At 39.8% G+C, this 14,402-nt stretch overlaps 1 protein-coding gene across 6 annotated transcripts in view; it reads right to left on the bottom strand.

The window, feature by feature from the left end:
* The window catches only part of ZNF106 (zinc finger protein 106), a 65,292-nt gene that overhangs the window by 14,348 nt on the left and 36,542 nt on the right, over positions 1-14,402 (bottom strand). For 2 of the 6 annotated variants that reach the window (XM_047862788.1, XM_047862789.1), the window contains exons 5-13: positions 10,781-12,961; positions 9,098-9,725; positions 7,772-7,841; positions 6,404-6,558; positions 6,259-6,319; positions 5,440-5,781; positions 2,735-3,512; positions 2,319-2,374; positions 1,577-1,722 (exon numbers count right to left, since the gene is read on the bottom strand). In XM_047862788.1, coding sequence (XP_047718744.1) covers positions 1,577-1,722; positions 2,319-2,374; positions 2,735-3,512; positions 5,440-5,781; positions 6,259-6,319; positions 6,404-6,558; positions 7,772-7,841; positions 9,098-9,725; positions 10,781-12,961 — 4,417 coding nt within the window. The remainder of the gene's footprint in view (positions 1-1,576; positions 1,723-2,318; positions 2,375-2,734; positions 3,513-5,439; positions 5,782-6,258; positions 6,320-6,403; positions 6,559-7,771; positions 7,842-9,097; positions 9,726-10,780; positions 12,962-14,402) is intronic. The other 4 variants (XM_047862792.1, XM_047862793.1, XM_047862790.1 and 1 more) reach the window with 3 other exon arrangements.

The following is a 14,402-nucleotide window of genomic DNA, read 5'->3' as shown; positions in this document are numbered from 1 at the left end:
GGATACACAAGGATTAGGTAACACATTTCCTTAGCAATAACAAAAATGTTAAAACATATTAGTTCTCTGCTGCATCCTCAGTGCTTAGGTTAGTGCCTATTGTTACACAAAAGGTGCTCAGTAAATATGTGTTTACTAAATGCCCAGCAGTCACACGGACTAAGTACCCACAACTCTGTTAGCTGAGCCCTACCCAAAATTCTTAAGGCAGTTTGCTGTAAGATAGATCAGAATTTTAATTAATGCCTGGAGCAAGGCTCTCCAACATAGGGGCCAAAGATCTGACAAATCCGAACTGTAGCTAATTTCCCAGATGAGTTCCTTCATTTCCTTGGTAACTTGTGAGAGAATGTTCCACAACATTCAGAGATGTGTCAGGCCCCTAGTGGGGCCACCAGGGGTGGTTTCACACAGGAACATCCTAGATATTATCTTTGTGCACATATTCAGATCTACTTAAAATACACACACACACATACATTTATCTTGCAATTTAGAGTTAGAGTCAATCTCCCAAATCTTACACTCATACTTCCTGGTACCATTGCTTCCTTCCTTCAGACATCCTTCTTGCCCCTTCACATCACTAGGCTATTGGAACCTAGACACCTGTTGCCTAGGACACATTTTCCTGGTCCATCATGAACCTTTGGACTTTCAAGGACTTCAGTAATTTCAAATACTTTCAGGTATTTATTCAGACAACATAGTGCTCTTAAAGTTTCTTAAAGATCATTGTTGATAAAATTAATCTGATGTATACCAAATTCAAAACTCAAGAGTTCAGGGGCGCCTGGGTGGCGCAGTTGGTTAAGCGTCCGACTTCAGCCAGGTCACGATCTCGCAGTCCGTGAGTTTGAGCCCCGCGTCAGGCTCTGGGCTGATGGCTCAGAGCCTGGAGCCTGTTTCCAATTCTGTGTCTCCCTCTCTCTCTGCCCCTCCCCCGTTCATGCTCTGTCTCTCTCTGTCCCAAAAATAAATAAACGTTGAAAAAAAAAAATTAAAAAAAAAACAAAAACAAAAACTCAAGAGTTCATTCTATGAAAACTGAGAGTAACGAGCATCAGATTATCAGTGATGGGTCCTAGAACACTGTTGCTCTCCTTAATCACTTGGGACAATTAATCAACTGTGAGGAAAAATGCCTCCCCAATATTTTCATTCTATCCTATTATGTCGCAGCGATCTGACTGACCTCATCACCACCTCTAGGACCAGGACCTGACTGGCCCAGCCTTCTGTTATCTCATCTCCCTTTGCCAAGTGGTTGTTCAGAGTAAAGCACAGGACCCTTTTGGTAATGGGAGAAAAAAGAAACCCCAGCGGCTTCTGACATCGGTCTATGAGCAGGAGGAGAACTAGCGTTAGGAAGAGGTGATACCAGAGAAAGCAGTGTGAACAGACAAAAAGAAGCTAAGTCCCCAGGGACCCTGCTGAGCCACTGCATCAACTTTATCTACAGTTAGTCTACACATCTCTGGACAACAAACAGATACCCCTATTGTTTAGAGTGTGAATCAGAGTTCCTAAAACCTGCAAAAAACAAAAAAACATTCAAATTGATATATCAACTCACCACCAGATTATAAACTCGAACAGTTTTATCTGCTGAACAGGTGTATAGTAAGTTCCCAAATATCTGAATTGCATTCACTGCGGCTTGGTGCCCCTCAAAGCTCCCTTCTGTGGGCTCATCATCATCTCCTGGCTCTGAAGATATTTCTGGAAATCAAGAATGTGTTTCAGAGATGTATCAGCTTTTGTCTGAAAAGATACTCAAAAATTAAAACCATTACATAATATAGTGGTCCTTGGATTCTCCTTAAAACCTGTTTCCTCTAGCAAAACCCCACATTTTCCATTAATGATCTTCGTTATGAAGATTTCATAATAAGAGACTCTGGGAGAGAGAGCTTCTCACTGAGGAAAAAAGACAGATACTCATTTTTTGAGTGATACCTGGAAGTACCAAATCTCTCCCCACATCCTCTCTTCTGCTGCCAGTTATTTTGTTGAACAAGGCATTATTCTTCAAGCAATTCCTTCTCAAAGCAAAAGCCCCATGAGCCAATGAAAACTCATTAGTTGAACAGATAGGAGAGATGGGAATAAGAAAATAAAAAGGCAGGATTTACAGGACACCATAATTGCTGATCAAAAAAATATTCTTGGTGACAATCCCCCGATGCTATCCTAATCTATAGGCATACTTAATAAGATTTAAACCCTGGCTCTAATATTTATAAATATTTATTTTTAAATATTTATAAAGCTTTTTTTTCTGTGGCTAATTTAAATAAAACTGAATAACCAAATACCTGAAGAGTTCTTTGATCCTTTTATGGAGGAGATCACAGTCTGAGTTTCTGCCACACTACAAAAGAATAGCAAAAGTCTTTTTAGCGGATGTGAATAAGACAAGCAATAACTTAAATTTTCCTGACTCAAGGATTGTTCTAAACACTGGGCACACAGCAGTGACAAAAGAGATCAGTTTTTCCATTTGAAATTTCTATATGAAAGGAAATATAAGTATAGTGTATATTTATGTACAACACAAATGAGAAAGCAGAAAATCTCCACTGCCAAGGTTTGATTTTTCTACACCCATAATCTCTACCGATTTTCTATACATTTGATTCATTTAAAAATTGATTCATAACCAAAAGTTCTATTGTTTAAGAAAAGAATAATGGCGAAACTTGTTCTGACTGGACCAGCACAACATCCTTACCTTACAGGGATACCATCTTTATAACGAGTGCCAATCTCACTGGTAGAGCTAACTTCATCACAACCAGAACGAGAAGTTTCTAATGAATTTTGCTCTGTGGAGTTCCAAATATCCTTTTTAGATGGACTGTCTGGTTTCTCTTCTCCGGATTCAGAAGAATCAATGGCCACCACTTCCAACTGCGGATTAGGAATTTCTAGGACTTCCAGAGATGAGTCACTCTCTGGCTCATCTCTGACACTCTCTTGTTCTGGGCCAGTCCTGCTGTCTTCCCAGGTGGAGGTCGTTACTTTCCCCCCTTTGGTTGACTTTCCAGTCTTTACTTTCCTTACAGGTTTAGCAGTAAATACATCCTGTTCGGTGTCACTGTTCTCAGGAACATGAGCAGCCCGAAGAGTTTTCTTCTTCCTAAGTTTCTTCTTTTTCTTGTTTCCCCGAGTTTCAGCTGATGTCAGAGTAGACTCTGCCTGCTGCTCGGGCTGGTCAGCTGGAGAGTGGGGCTCTTTCTCTAAGGGGGTTTCGGAAGCAAAGGACAATCTTGGAAAAGAACTGGTACAGGCCTCAGACCCACTGTTGCCTTTGATTGGCTCATCTTCTTTATTCAGGCTTGGAAGACCAGTTGGTTGGGAAGAGGCAGTATTATCTCTGTTTCTGGTATTTCCTTGTTCCGTGGAAAACTTCAGTTCTTGGCTAGGCTCATGGAAACTTTCTGTTAGCTCTGATAAAGATAATGCTGCAGGGATGACTGGATAAACTGGATAACTGTCACTGTTCTCTCCTGAAATAAGAAGAAAAAAAATATTGCATCTTCTTCTGTATCTGCGATTTATCATCATAAACTGCCATTATTTACCACTGATCGAATCTCTCCTGAAAAACAACCTTTCGACATATGTTAACAAGACTATGGCTGTTAAAACTGTTTTCTCATCCCTTAGCTTCCCATAGCCTGCAGAAATTTCTCTTTGCCTTGAATTAAATCTCACAAATAACATGCATGTCTTATACCCTACAAAAGCTCCTTACGGGCAGGGACTCCTTCTAGCCATTTCTCTTCTTTCTTTCTTGTTTGAAATGTCCCCATGTTTTACATGATGTTTTATTCTTGGTACACACTGAAATATCTACTTAGCTAAAGTGCTTTCACCTTTACGTCTTAGATGTTTTCACTATGCCACTTTACCTGAGACATCACCCAGTTTGTTTACATAACAGTAGTTAAAAAGTCAGTTTGACTTAACAAAGTCTATTTTCTTTGACATAGTTATTTCATGTCAAGGAATTCAGATTGATGAAATAATCAAAGACATATACAATGTAGTGTTCTATGCAATATTAAAGAAAAAAGGATAAAAACTAAATACTCAAAGGAGATTGTATAAATTACTACCTGCCCAGATTTCACAATTTCTCAAGTATTATTCAAGTACTAAAATTAAAATATTTCACACAATTACTTTTATGACACAGGAAAATGATCATTATCTATTAAGTGGAAAAAAGCCAGGTTATAACAGACTATGATTTTGCCTTTCTATAAACTCTATGTGCAAATACACGAACAATTATGATTGAAGAAAGACTGAAATAATATATAACAAAACAACGTATCTACATTTTAATTGCTTCCCAATTTTTTACTGTGAACATGAATTATTTTGCAGAGAAAAAAACCTAATAAAAATCAATTTTTAAAAATATTAACTTAAGGGGCACCTAGGTGGCTCAGTCGGTTGAGCATCTGACTTCGGCTCAGGTCATGGATCCCGTGGCTGGTCAGGCTTTGTGCTGACAGCTCAGAGCTTGGAGCCTGCTTCAGATTCTGTGTCTCCCTCTCTCTCTCTGCCCCTCCCCCGCTTGCTCTCTTCCTCTTTCTCAAAAATAAACATTAAAAAAACCCTTTTTTTAAATACTAGCTTAAGAAGTCACTATAATACTTCTTTACCAGTTTTTTAAAAAATACCAAATACTATTCATACAAAAGCAACAAAATTCAAGACGAAAGATAACATACATTTGAGCTAGATAGATATCTAGATTAGTACTGCAACAGGTAGCAAAATCTAGGGTAACTCTTCAGACTTTTTGTTTTTGCTCAGGTCACACGATGGCAGTTTATTTTTACTGAGTTTTCAGTGTAGCACCATCGTGGTTACACACACTTCAGATAAGGTTTAAAATAGCTTAGAAGTCCTTCTCCAATGGTAAATAAGTGAGTGTTATTTTATGCAAAGAGTAAAAACCTTGGCCATTTCTCAAAACCACTCAAGTTTCTAATGATGATCCTAAACCTGTGTCCACTGCCTTTTATCATGGCCACCTGCCTCTTAGGCTTATATTAATCCTACCTTGCACTTTAATGACAAAGAAAGGTAAGTGCTGAGAAATTCAGAGGACATATCTTATCTAGAAAATTGACTGGACAACTTCAACTCCATTTCTCTCACAAAAAAACAAACAGCATCAATCCTCATAATGGAACATTTTAGGTGCTAATACAAAGTCAATTTAGTAATCCTAGATTAGAGAAAACTGAGGACAAGTTACTGATATTTAAACAATCCTCCTAAATGGAGGAAACATTAAGAACAATTAATCGTAAAAACTTTAGTTTTAATGGGCAGGTATGACTTTACATCACTGACCTAAAACTGCCCTAGACCCTCTGCTGGGGTTGCCCTTAACCCAGAGAAAAGTTTACATACTATTAACTTGCGGTAATTCCTTGGACACATTGCCAGCAGAGCCTTGTGACACAGCGTTCACATTCTCGTCTTGCTCAGGAGACATGGGTTCTTGTTTAATCTGAACTGAGGAGTCTGGAGCAGGAACACTGCCATGGGCTTGGAAAGTAGGAGATGTGGTTACTTGGAGAGGGACTCCGGTGGATGATGGAGACACATGGGAAGATGGAGGCTCCAGAAATACTGGGAAAAAGGGAGTAGGCAGCAGCGTGGCATCAGCAGATGTTTGAGATCTACTGTTCCTTTGTTCTCGTGAAAGGCTATAAGGAACCTGGTCAGGGCGCTCAGAAGGTTCATATGTTTCTAGAATGGGAAACATACGCACATACAAATGCAAAAATATTTTCTGAAAAGCCACTCATTTCTGAGCCAGTTTGTATTTCTAAAGATTACAGGAGAACTTTAAAGTCCCTCATTCTTTGAAATGTAGGAAATAAAATCCATACAACCAACAAGCACACGGGTAGAACAGGTGTTAGTATTCCAATTTTTCAAATTTTAAGTGATTTATCCCAAGTCACATAGTTACTAATGGAAGAGCCAAGATTTGAACCCAGGTCTTTTGATTCCTAACACAAGGCTCTTCCTGTAACATACTGCCTCTGTTGCTAAGCATTTTCAGGGAGCACAGCCTCACAGGCCTTTCTACAGAAGGATGAAAACAAGGACACAGGAGAGGAAAACATATGACCTTTTCACGACTACTTTAATTCCCCTGCATAGATAACAAAGAAATAATAAGCTACAGAGGATCCAATCCATCAGATTCTCTCCGAATACCTTGTAATCCCTGCAGAATCTGTATTCGATGGGTCCGCAGTGCACTCATCTCCATAGTTATCTAAAAATAAAGTAATCTGTTAAGCACTGTGAAATCCAACTTTAGAGATAATCTATTCTCATTAAATGTTCCATCCACTGTTACCTGCTGCTTGAGCATAAGTAGCCTCTGAACTTCAACATAAGCTGTTTGAAGAGCTGTACGGGCTTGCAGAAGGTTGTTATCCATGCACTGCAATGATTTGCTTAGTTCTTCCTCCCTTAAAGAAATACTCAGCAGCTGGTCAACCTGAGAACGTTCTGCCAAAAGAAACCATAAGGCTCAGTTTAATACTGCAGACTTCTGAATAATACAGCCCTCAGAAGGTGGAAATACTTCAGTTCTCTAGGATAAGCCTTTGTTTTTCCTCTCCAATAGGTCACTGCAGACTCATCAAATCTCACAAATCATGTGGTCAAGCCTGATATCAGAGCTAAACCAAAAGTGAGAATTGGTGAGATGGAGGTATGTCATAGGTTCAAGGATGCTTAGACTGGGTCCCAGATGTGAACTGCCTGCACTCTCTTCCCAAAGCATATTTTTCTAGTCTCTTAGTTAACATAAAATAGTTCTCTTTATTAGAGAAATCTCCCTAAAGAAAAAACAGCTTTGAAGTGTACATTTAAGTGATTTTAAATAAAATGTCCTACCACGTGTGCGTATCTGTCATCTTTAGGTCTCTTTCCCATTCAGTTATGTCAAGACCTCTTCCTAAAACTCCAGACCCACACATCCAACTACCACCTTGATTTTACTTAGGTGTCTCTAAGATCCTTTAATTCAAGGCCCCCAAAAGGGAACTCATCATCTTCCTCTACCGTCAACCTGCTCCTCTCATGCAGTTTTCTACCTCTAATAAACGATATGATATCATCATCCCCAAAGATGCCTTAGCCAGAAATTGGGGTCATCCTTTACCCACTTATCCATAACATCCAACCATCCAAGGCTCATCCAATCACTTCCCATACTAGCCCTCTCATTGGAAAGGGCTCAGAATCAGTGGAAAGCAAGAATAAGAGAATCCTATCAGTGAGGGAGCCATTCCAATAACTTCTCTCAACTCAAGTAAGAGAAGCAACAAAGATGCCTCAAAAATGTAAACTGAGAAAAATGGCGATAAATAATCAAGAGACACAAAATTCTTATTAGCAAATGGCCTATATTCCTCTTCATCACTGAAAAGGCCCAAATGGGACTTTCTGACTTCATACTGAACTCAATTTGTCCAAGATATACATTAATGTTAGCTTATGGGTCTATGTGGCATCAAATGTTTCTTCTATAGCTGCAACTGGATATGGGAGAAAATCAACCTTTTCCACACCCTGAAGCAAGATAACAAAAATGTCAAAAAATAATACTAAGTGGGTGAACAGTATTTGATATCCCCAAGCTATACTTTGTCAAGTTGTGAAAAAGTTGAAATGCTATAAAAACAATTTGTTCCTGACAGAATATTTTGCACTGTACCTTTCTTTCCTTTAATTTTCCTTCTTTTGTTTTTTCTCTCAAGACTTGGGAGTTCAGGAGAAGATCCATCCTGAGAAGATAAAGAAAACTGAGTAATATTAAATGTGGAAAAGCCATTCTCTGAAAAGGAAAAAAAGTGAATCAATTCTAAGACTGTTCTACATTATTACCATCTCTAACAAGATAGTAGGAATCTCATGCACACATTATGAACTCAAATATTAGTTGAATGTATTTGATTTAAAACAAAACAAAAACAAACTAAAAAACCCAGAACAGAATCTAAGGTCCACTACTTTCCTAGCATCCTAGAGGTGGTGAATCCCTGGGGCTTAGGCAAAGCATTTCATTTTGGTAAAGCATGGCATAGTTAGAGGTATGGACAAAGCCAGTAATGCACATATATGATTTCACAGTGACATAGTTTCTACTCTTCTAGAAAATCTCCACAACAAAATTTTTACAACAAAAAGCTAAACAGTCTATCAGACAAGCCCCCAGATATTAGCTTTGTTATAGGACAAACTTTCGTCCAAGAATATCCACTACAGTGTCGAACTCAAAGCGGCAAAGTTGGAATTTGAATTCAGGTCTACAAGCCAAGCCCTTAAGTACTCTGCTATAGTGCCTCAGTATTAAAGCAAACAGTCCATTTTCTCAGAGTGCCACATTCCAGACTACATCACTGCCAGCAACTCTTTCTTTTCAGAAAGGGTTCCTGAAAGGGTTAAGCAGTGTTAGTGACATAGATGCCAGAAGAGAAGTGGTTTCAGTGGAAGATGGATTCTGAAAGGGCCAGGCTGGGTAACTGAGGTACAAAACACTGAGTAACAGAGACTAAAAATATTTGTAAGACCATGCTCACATAGATGCACTCTCATCGTATTAAAACTACCCTAGTGTTAAGCCCAATTGTCTCGGTCTAACAAGCATTCATGGCCTAAAAATGCAACATTAGAGTGCCTTTCTTCAGGGCCAGTACAGAATGCATCATGAAGACAGATATAGTTACAGATGAAGATGTGGCTTACTCCTCAGTCAGGTGATACAAAGAATCATTGCCTTGGAGACCAGTTTTAGAGATGACTTCATATTTTCCTAGTACTGTACATTCATATTCACTGACATCTAACTTAGTAGAATTACTCAGTGAAAGGAACCAGTAGGATAAGAATATGAAAGGAAGAGTAAAAGCCTCACAAATCTATTCCAGAGTAGGGAAAAACACAACCCAGATACCCAGAAAAAATTAAAGTTATATCTTTCTTAAAACAGTCAAGTCAGCACATGAAGGGTCCAACAATAAGCAGGGGCAATCATACTCACTCCAGTAGCTCTTCGTTTCTTTCTAACACTCTGGCCGTCGTTTTGTTCCGCACCAGAAGTACAGCTACTGTCTGTGGCTGCATCTGCCAAACTGGAGATTGCAAGGGCTGAGGATGCATTTGATGATAAAGAGTTTCCTTCTCCATTACTCTCCTGGGTATTCTGATTCTCTGAAGGTGGCGTAGAACTCTCCTGGCTGTTCAGGTCTTTTCCCAAATGCATCAAAGGTATCGAACGGTCAGAGGATAATTGCACACTATGTCGCCTTTGAGTAGCAACATTTTCAGCCCTTTCATCTGTTCTTAGGGAGAGAGCCAGAGGGGTCACTTCCTGCTTAAGGCCCATGGTTGTTGTCTGACTCTGTGCAGCCCTCAGTGCGTTACTAGGTGAAAACATCTGCTGGGGCTCATTTTCTTTGCCTGTACCTTCCTCACTGAAGAAGCTATACACAGAAGGAGCCCTGTCCATGATCACACTGCTCTCAGAAAGGCTTCGCTTCCTTGCCAACCCAGGAGAAAGGGAAACACCTTCCCAATGGAATCCTTCGAGACTAGACAGATCAGGCTCCTCATCCAAATCCAAGACCTCTTGTTCATTTTGAACTAGAGGCACCATTTCTATGCCAAACCTGAAGAAAAAAGAAAAAAAGAAAAAAAACCCATAAATCAGACATGATTAAGGAAGAGAGGGTATCACTTAAGTGCCAAACTCTGTTATGCACTGAGAGTACAAATATAAATAAGATGGTTTCTGCCCTCAAAAAGCTCACAGTCTAATAAGTGTCCCAGACATAAATAACCTTAGTGTAAGTATTGTAATATAACAAGTACTAAATTAGAGATTTGTACACAGTTATGAGAATACATTTGAAGAAGTAAAAATTGAGAGCTTTATTAGCATGGAGCTTTTCTAAAGCAACCATAATAATTTTTAACAGCACACAAACCAAACACACACAAAAATATTTACTGAGCATTCAACAAATGACAGGCACAGGGCTAAGGATAAGAACTTTATAATCTCAATACTCAAGTTATGGAAAAGAGTGCACAATAAATACGCCATTTCATCAAGGATAAAATTTAAAGCTTGAAGGGCTATATAACACAGCAGGTTGATTTTCAAGTAGCAAACCTACACTGAATGCTGCTTTACCATTCAGAAAAGTTTAGTATCTCAGCATAAGATGAACAGCCAAAACATGACACAAGTACTTAAGAGAAAGTATTCTATGATCACGAATATAGTGCCCGGAATAAATACAGAAGGGTAACTATTCGTAGATTCTGAGTAAAAGGTCGTAAGAACAATTACACTTAAAAACTGTACCAGTCATTAAGATCTAGAGATAGATACAAATCTACTGATATACTTTTTTATGCTGTTACTTTCTGGCCTCTATAACTAAAGTGATGGACTTCTGATCATTTTTTTCCACATCCCCATCTCATTTCATTTCTTAGAGGTTGATGTGCTTCCTTGCAACCTGAATTCCCTGTTAGGAAACACTTTATTGCGTTGTTAGAGAGTAGCAGTCACTCTTTAATATTTAAACCAGACATCTACAACATGTATTTTTTGCAAGCATTTAATTAAATACAACAAATAGAATTCTCTTGGCCAGGGGCAAAGGGTTAAGTTTAAAAAAAGAGAGAGAAATGGACACTAAAAAGAAGCACACACCTGGGCAAGCCTTTGCCTAGCTCTTGCTTTTTCTTGGTTACTTGCTGGATGACCTGTTCCCAGTTGACATTTCTCCGGGATGCATTTAGAATCTGCCGAAGGGTTGGCTTGAGCCCAGACTCCTTCTCCGTCTCACCCTTTCGATGACCACTGATATTGCGTATGCGGCGAGCACTATTGAGGTTTGGCTCAGGAAGGTGTACTCCAGTTTTGCTCTTTAAACTGATGTGCCTGGTTAGATCTCTCTGGAGAGAGGCAGGAAAGCCAAGCTTACTGAGGTCAGGCAGAAGAGGGCCTGAGGACGGACCGATATCGTTTTTTTGAAGCTCTGCATCCAAGCTAGCACTCTCGAAACCTTCTGTTGCGTAAGACACATGAGATTTAACAGGGTCATCAACCTGTGCATCTTCTAGAGAAGTTTTCAAGTCTAGCAGTAGGCCAGAGTGTGGACTGGCTGCAGACGTCATTTGTAACTCAGGTTCTTTCTGATGAACTGTTGAATTACATGCGTTAGTGGATAGTTTTCTACGTGTTTTCAGGTTTTGCTCATCCCTGTCTTTCTCATCAGTGATGTGAGTGCTGCAGGATAAAATTTCTGTAGGTGCAGAACCCAGGGCTCCAATTTTTGTTCCATGCTTTTCTGTGTCAGATAGCTCCCCATCACTTTCATCTTCTAATGTGCGTACCTGGAACTCTATCTTCAAAGATCCTTTTTCAGACTCTTCTACATTCCTACTTGCTTTTGCATAGTTCCTGGTCCTTTTAGAAGTGCTAAGGAGTGGATTTTGCAGTGATTCATGACACTGTAGCACCTCTTTGGCTTTTTGTAATGTATCACTTACATTTTTATCAGGTTCCACCTGAGTGCCAAATGTACTTTTATTCCCTTTTAAAACACGAGGACATGAACTTTGCAATTTGGTTATGTAAGACCCATGACTGTCTGCCACAGTGGGTTTGTTCAAGGGATTTGAGTGTTCTCCAGGAAAAAAAGAATTTGTTTTGGTGTTTTTTGAGGGATTCTTTAAATCTGGGTTCTGGGGAACTGATTTAGTGACTGGAATTGGAAGGAGTGCAGATTTCAATGATGGCATCTTACTTAAGTTAAGCTCTTGTTCGTGTTTCTCTGTGACGGGGCAATCTCTCACCGCCTCATAGGGAGCAGTGCAGTCAGAAGGGGCTTTGTGACTAAGCAATCCAGTATGTGTTTCTTTTTGTGTTTTCAGCGTCGGGGAGTTACTTTTTCCATCATTCTGGGGCTCTGCTGCTCCTGTGGTTGTCAAGCTAAAGCCAAAGAGAGGCTTATCTATCATTTCTGCCTTGTTTCCAGCGCCTTCTTTCATTGCGGATTGTAAATCCAAAGTCTTCTGGGAAGGGTAAGGAGTCCAGCGGCGGAGTTTTTCCCTTGCTACACTGCTGTTCTTCCCACCAGTTTTGGAAGCTATGGTATCTGTTTGTTTAGTAGTTTTGCTTTCTAGCTGCTCAAAATTGAAGTCAAGTAAGCCTTCTGAAGGAAACGTATCGCTTGTAAATCCTTCAGAAGGCCCTCTGTATGTGGCAGCCGCACCAACTTTGTCGCTTTCTTGCCGCTGCCAACTGTATCTATCCTGACTGTATTTGTTAGACTTAGATTTCTTATTCCACAGCATAGGTAAGTCTTCCATCTGACAGTTAGAGTTTCTGTTTCTGCCTGGCTGAAATTTGTCTCCGGGGCCACTGTAATTCCAACTATTTGTACTACGTACACTGGATTTCCAGTTTCCGTTACTGCTGTTCAGATGCCAACTGGAAAAGCCACCTGTTCCTTCAGAATGCCAACTGGAATTCCTTCCTGTACCACTATGATTCCAATCTACCGTTCCACTATTTGCATGCCAACCACCTCCAGAATTACTATGGTTGTGAAACCAAGTCGTGGAGCCTCCTGCAACACCCTTATGCCACCCAGAACATCCTCTTGGTCCACCATTATTCCTCAAAGAATGTGGAAAGTTGTTTTTCCTACTATTATTAAAGCCATCTTTCTCCCACTTCCAGTCTCGCTGAGGAGGTCCGCGATGATGCCATGTTGGCTGACTGTAGCTCTCTCTGTCTTGGTAAGGGATTCGGTCTTCTCGTCTCCATTGGGGTCGCCTGTCATCAGAGTTTATTTCTTGGCTGCTGTTGGAAGGTTCATCTTGTCTGGAAGAAAAACAGTTCTCCATTAGTGATTTAAAGTAATTATCATGCTTCCTTAAAAGCCCTAACCCATCAAACTTTCCTCTACCTATCTCCTCGGCTACTTAGAACATACAGTAGTCTATTTTTATTTCTAGTAGTGGCTGTTTCCCGTCTTTATTTTTTATTTATTTTTTTTTTCAACGTTTATTTTATTTTTGGGACAGAGAGAGACAGAGCATGAACGGGGGAGGGGCAGAGAGAGAGGGAGACACAGAATGGGAAACAGGCTCCAGGCTCTGAGCCATCAGCCCAGAGCCTGACGCGGGGCTCGAGCTCACGGACCGCGAGATCGTGACCTGGCTGAAGTCGGACGCTTAACCGACTGCGCCACCCAGGCGCCCCTGTTTCCCGTCTTTAAATGATATAGCTAAACTTATATTTCACAGTTTATGGATGCAGATATTAAACGATATGCCATTTCTACTATCACTCCAGAAATATTAAAAATCTGACACATTTATACTATCCTCCTTTTCCTGCTCCTGCTTTTCTTAGCATGTTCTGAGACTTTTGTCCCCATCATCCAATTATTATTTTCACATTATGTAGCTTTTTGAAAATAAGCATAATTGTATCTTGTAGCTTTGGCTAGTTATCATAGTTAATACAACCTAAGTTCCACTGCTCTTAATACTGTGGATTTTTCCAGCCATAGATTCTTTCTGAAAAACCCAGTTTCTTAACCTATTTTAAATGCTAAGATTTCACTTTGCATTATCACTTTCATCAATAAACACTTTATCCAGCACATATTCAATGACTGTTAGTTGTGGAAGAAAACTTTTAGGTATAGTTCCTGTTCCTGAAAGACTTACAACCTAGCTGAGAAAATAAGGTCACCAACAGGAGTAAAATAGCACATACCAAATAAGCAGTACCCACAATCAGTGCTATAAGGAGCTTCATGAGCTAGAGGTTTTTATAAAGCTACAGCTGTTTGAACTATTCGTGTTAGACAAGGAGCCCACAGAAATGTGAACAGACTTAAGTAAACATCACAGGAATAGGTGTCAAACCACTTCCCTCTATAAACTGCCTGTGGTATGCCTGGCATAGTGCTTAACACATGTGGTAGGTGCTCAAAAAATCGAATAATTCTAGCTAAAACTTATCGAGTGCCTACTGTCAGGCATTTTAAGCACTTTATGTAGATTATCTCAATTAGTTTTCACAGCTCTGAAGCAACTATTCCTCTTATTCCTACTTTTTAGATGAAGAAACAGAGCATTAGAGAGGTAGAGTAACGTGCCTAGAGTTAGAAAGCCAGTAAGTGGTACAGGAGAGATCTGTTTGGCAGACTGACTCTAGAGTCTACACTCTTAACTGCTAGCCTTTGATGAACTGAAAATCCCCAAACTAAGTTTCTGCTATTGGGCTCCCTTCTCTTAACTTGACTTAAACT

The sequence above is a fragment of the Prionailurus viverrinus genome, chromosome B3 (assembly GCF_022837055.1).
Source record: "Prionailurus viverrinus isolate Anna chromosome B3, UM_Priviv_1.0, whole genome shotgun sequence".
NCBI classification, from domain to species: Eukaryota; Metazoa; Chordata; class Mammalia; order Carnivora; family Felidae; genus Prionailurus; species Prionailurus viverrinus.
The sequence above is the reverse complement of the archived record's forward strand: the minus strand, read 5'-3'. Positions and strand labels throughout refer to the sequence as shown.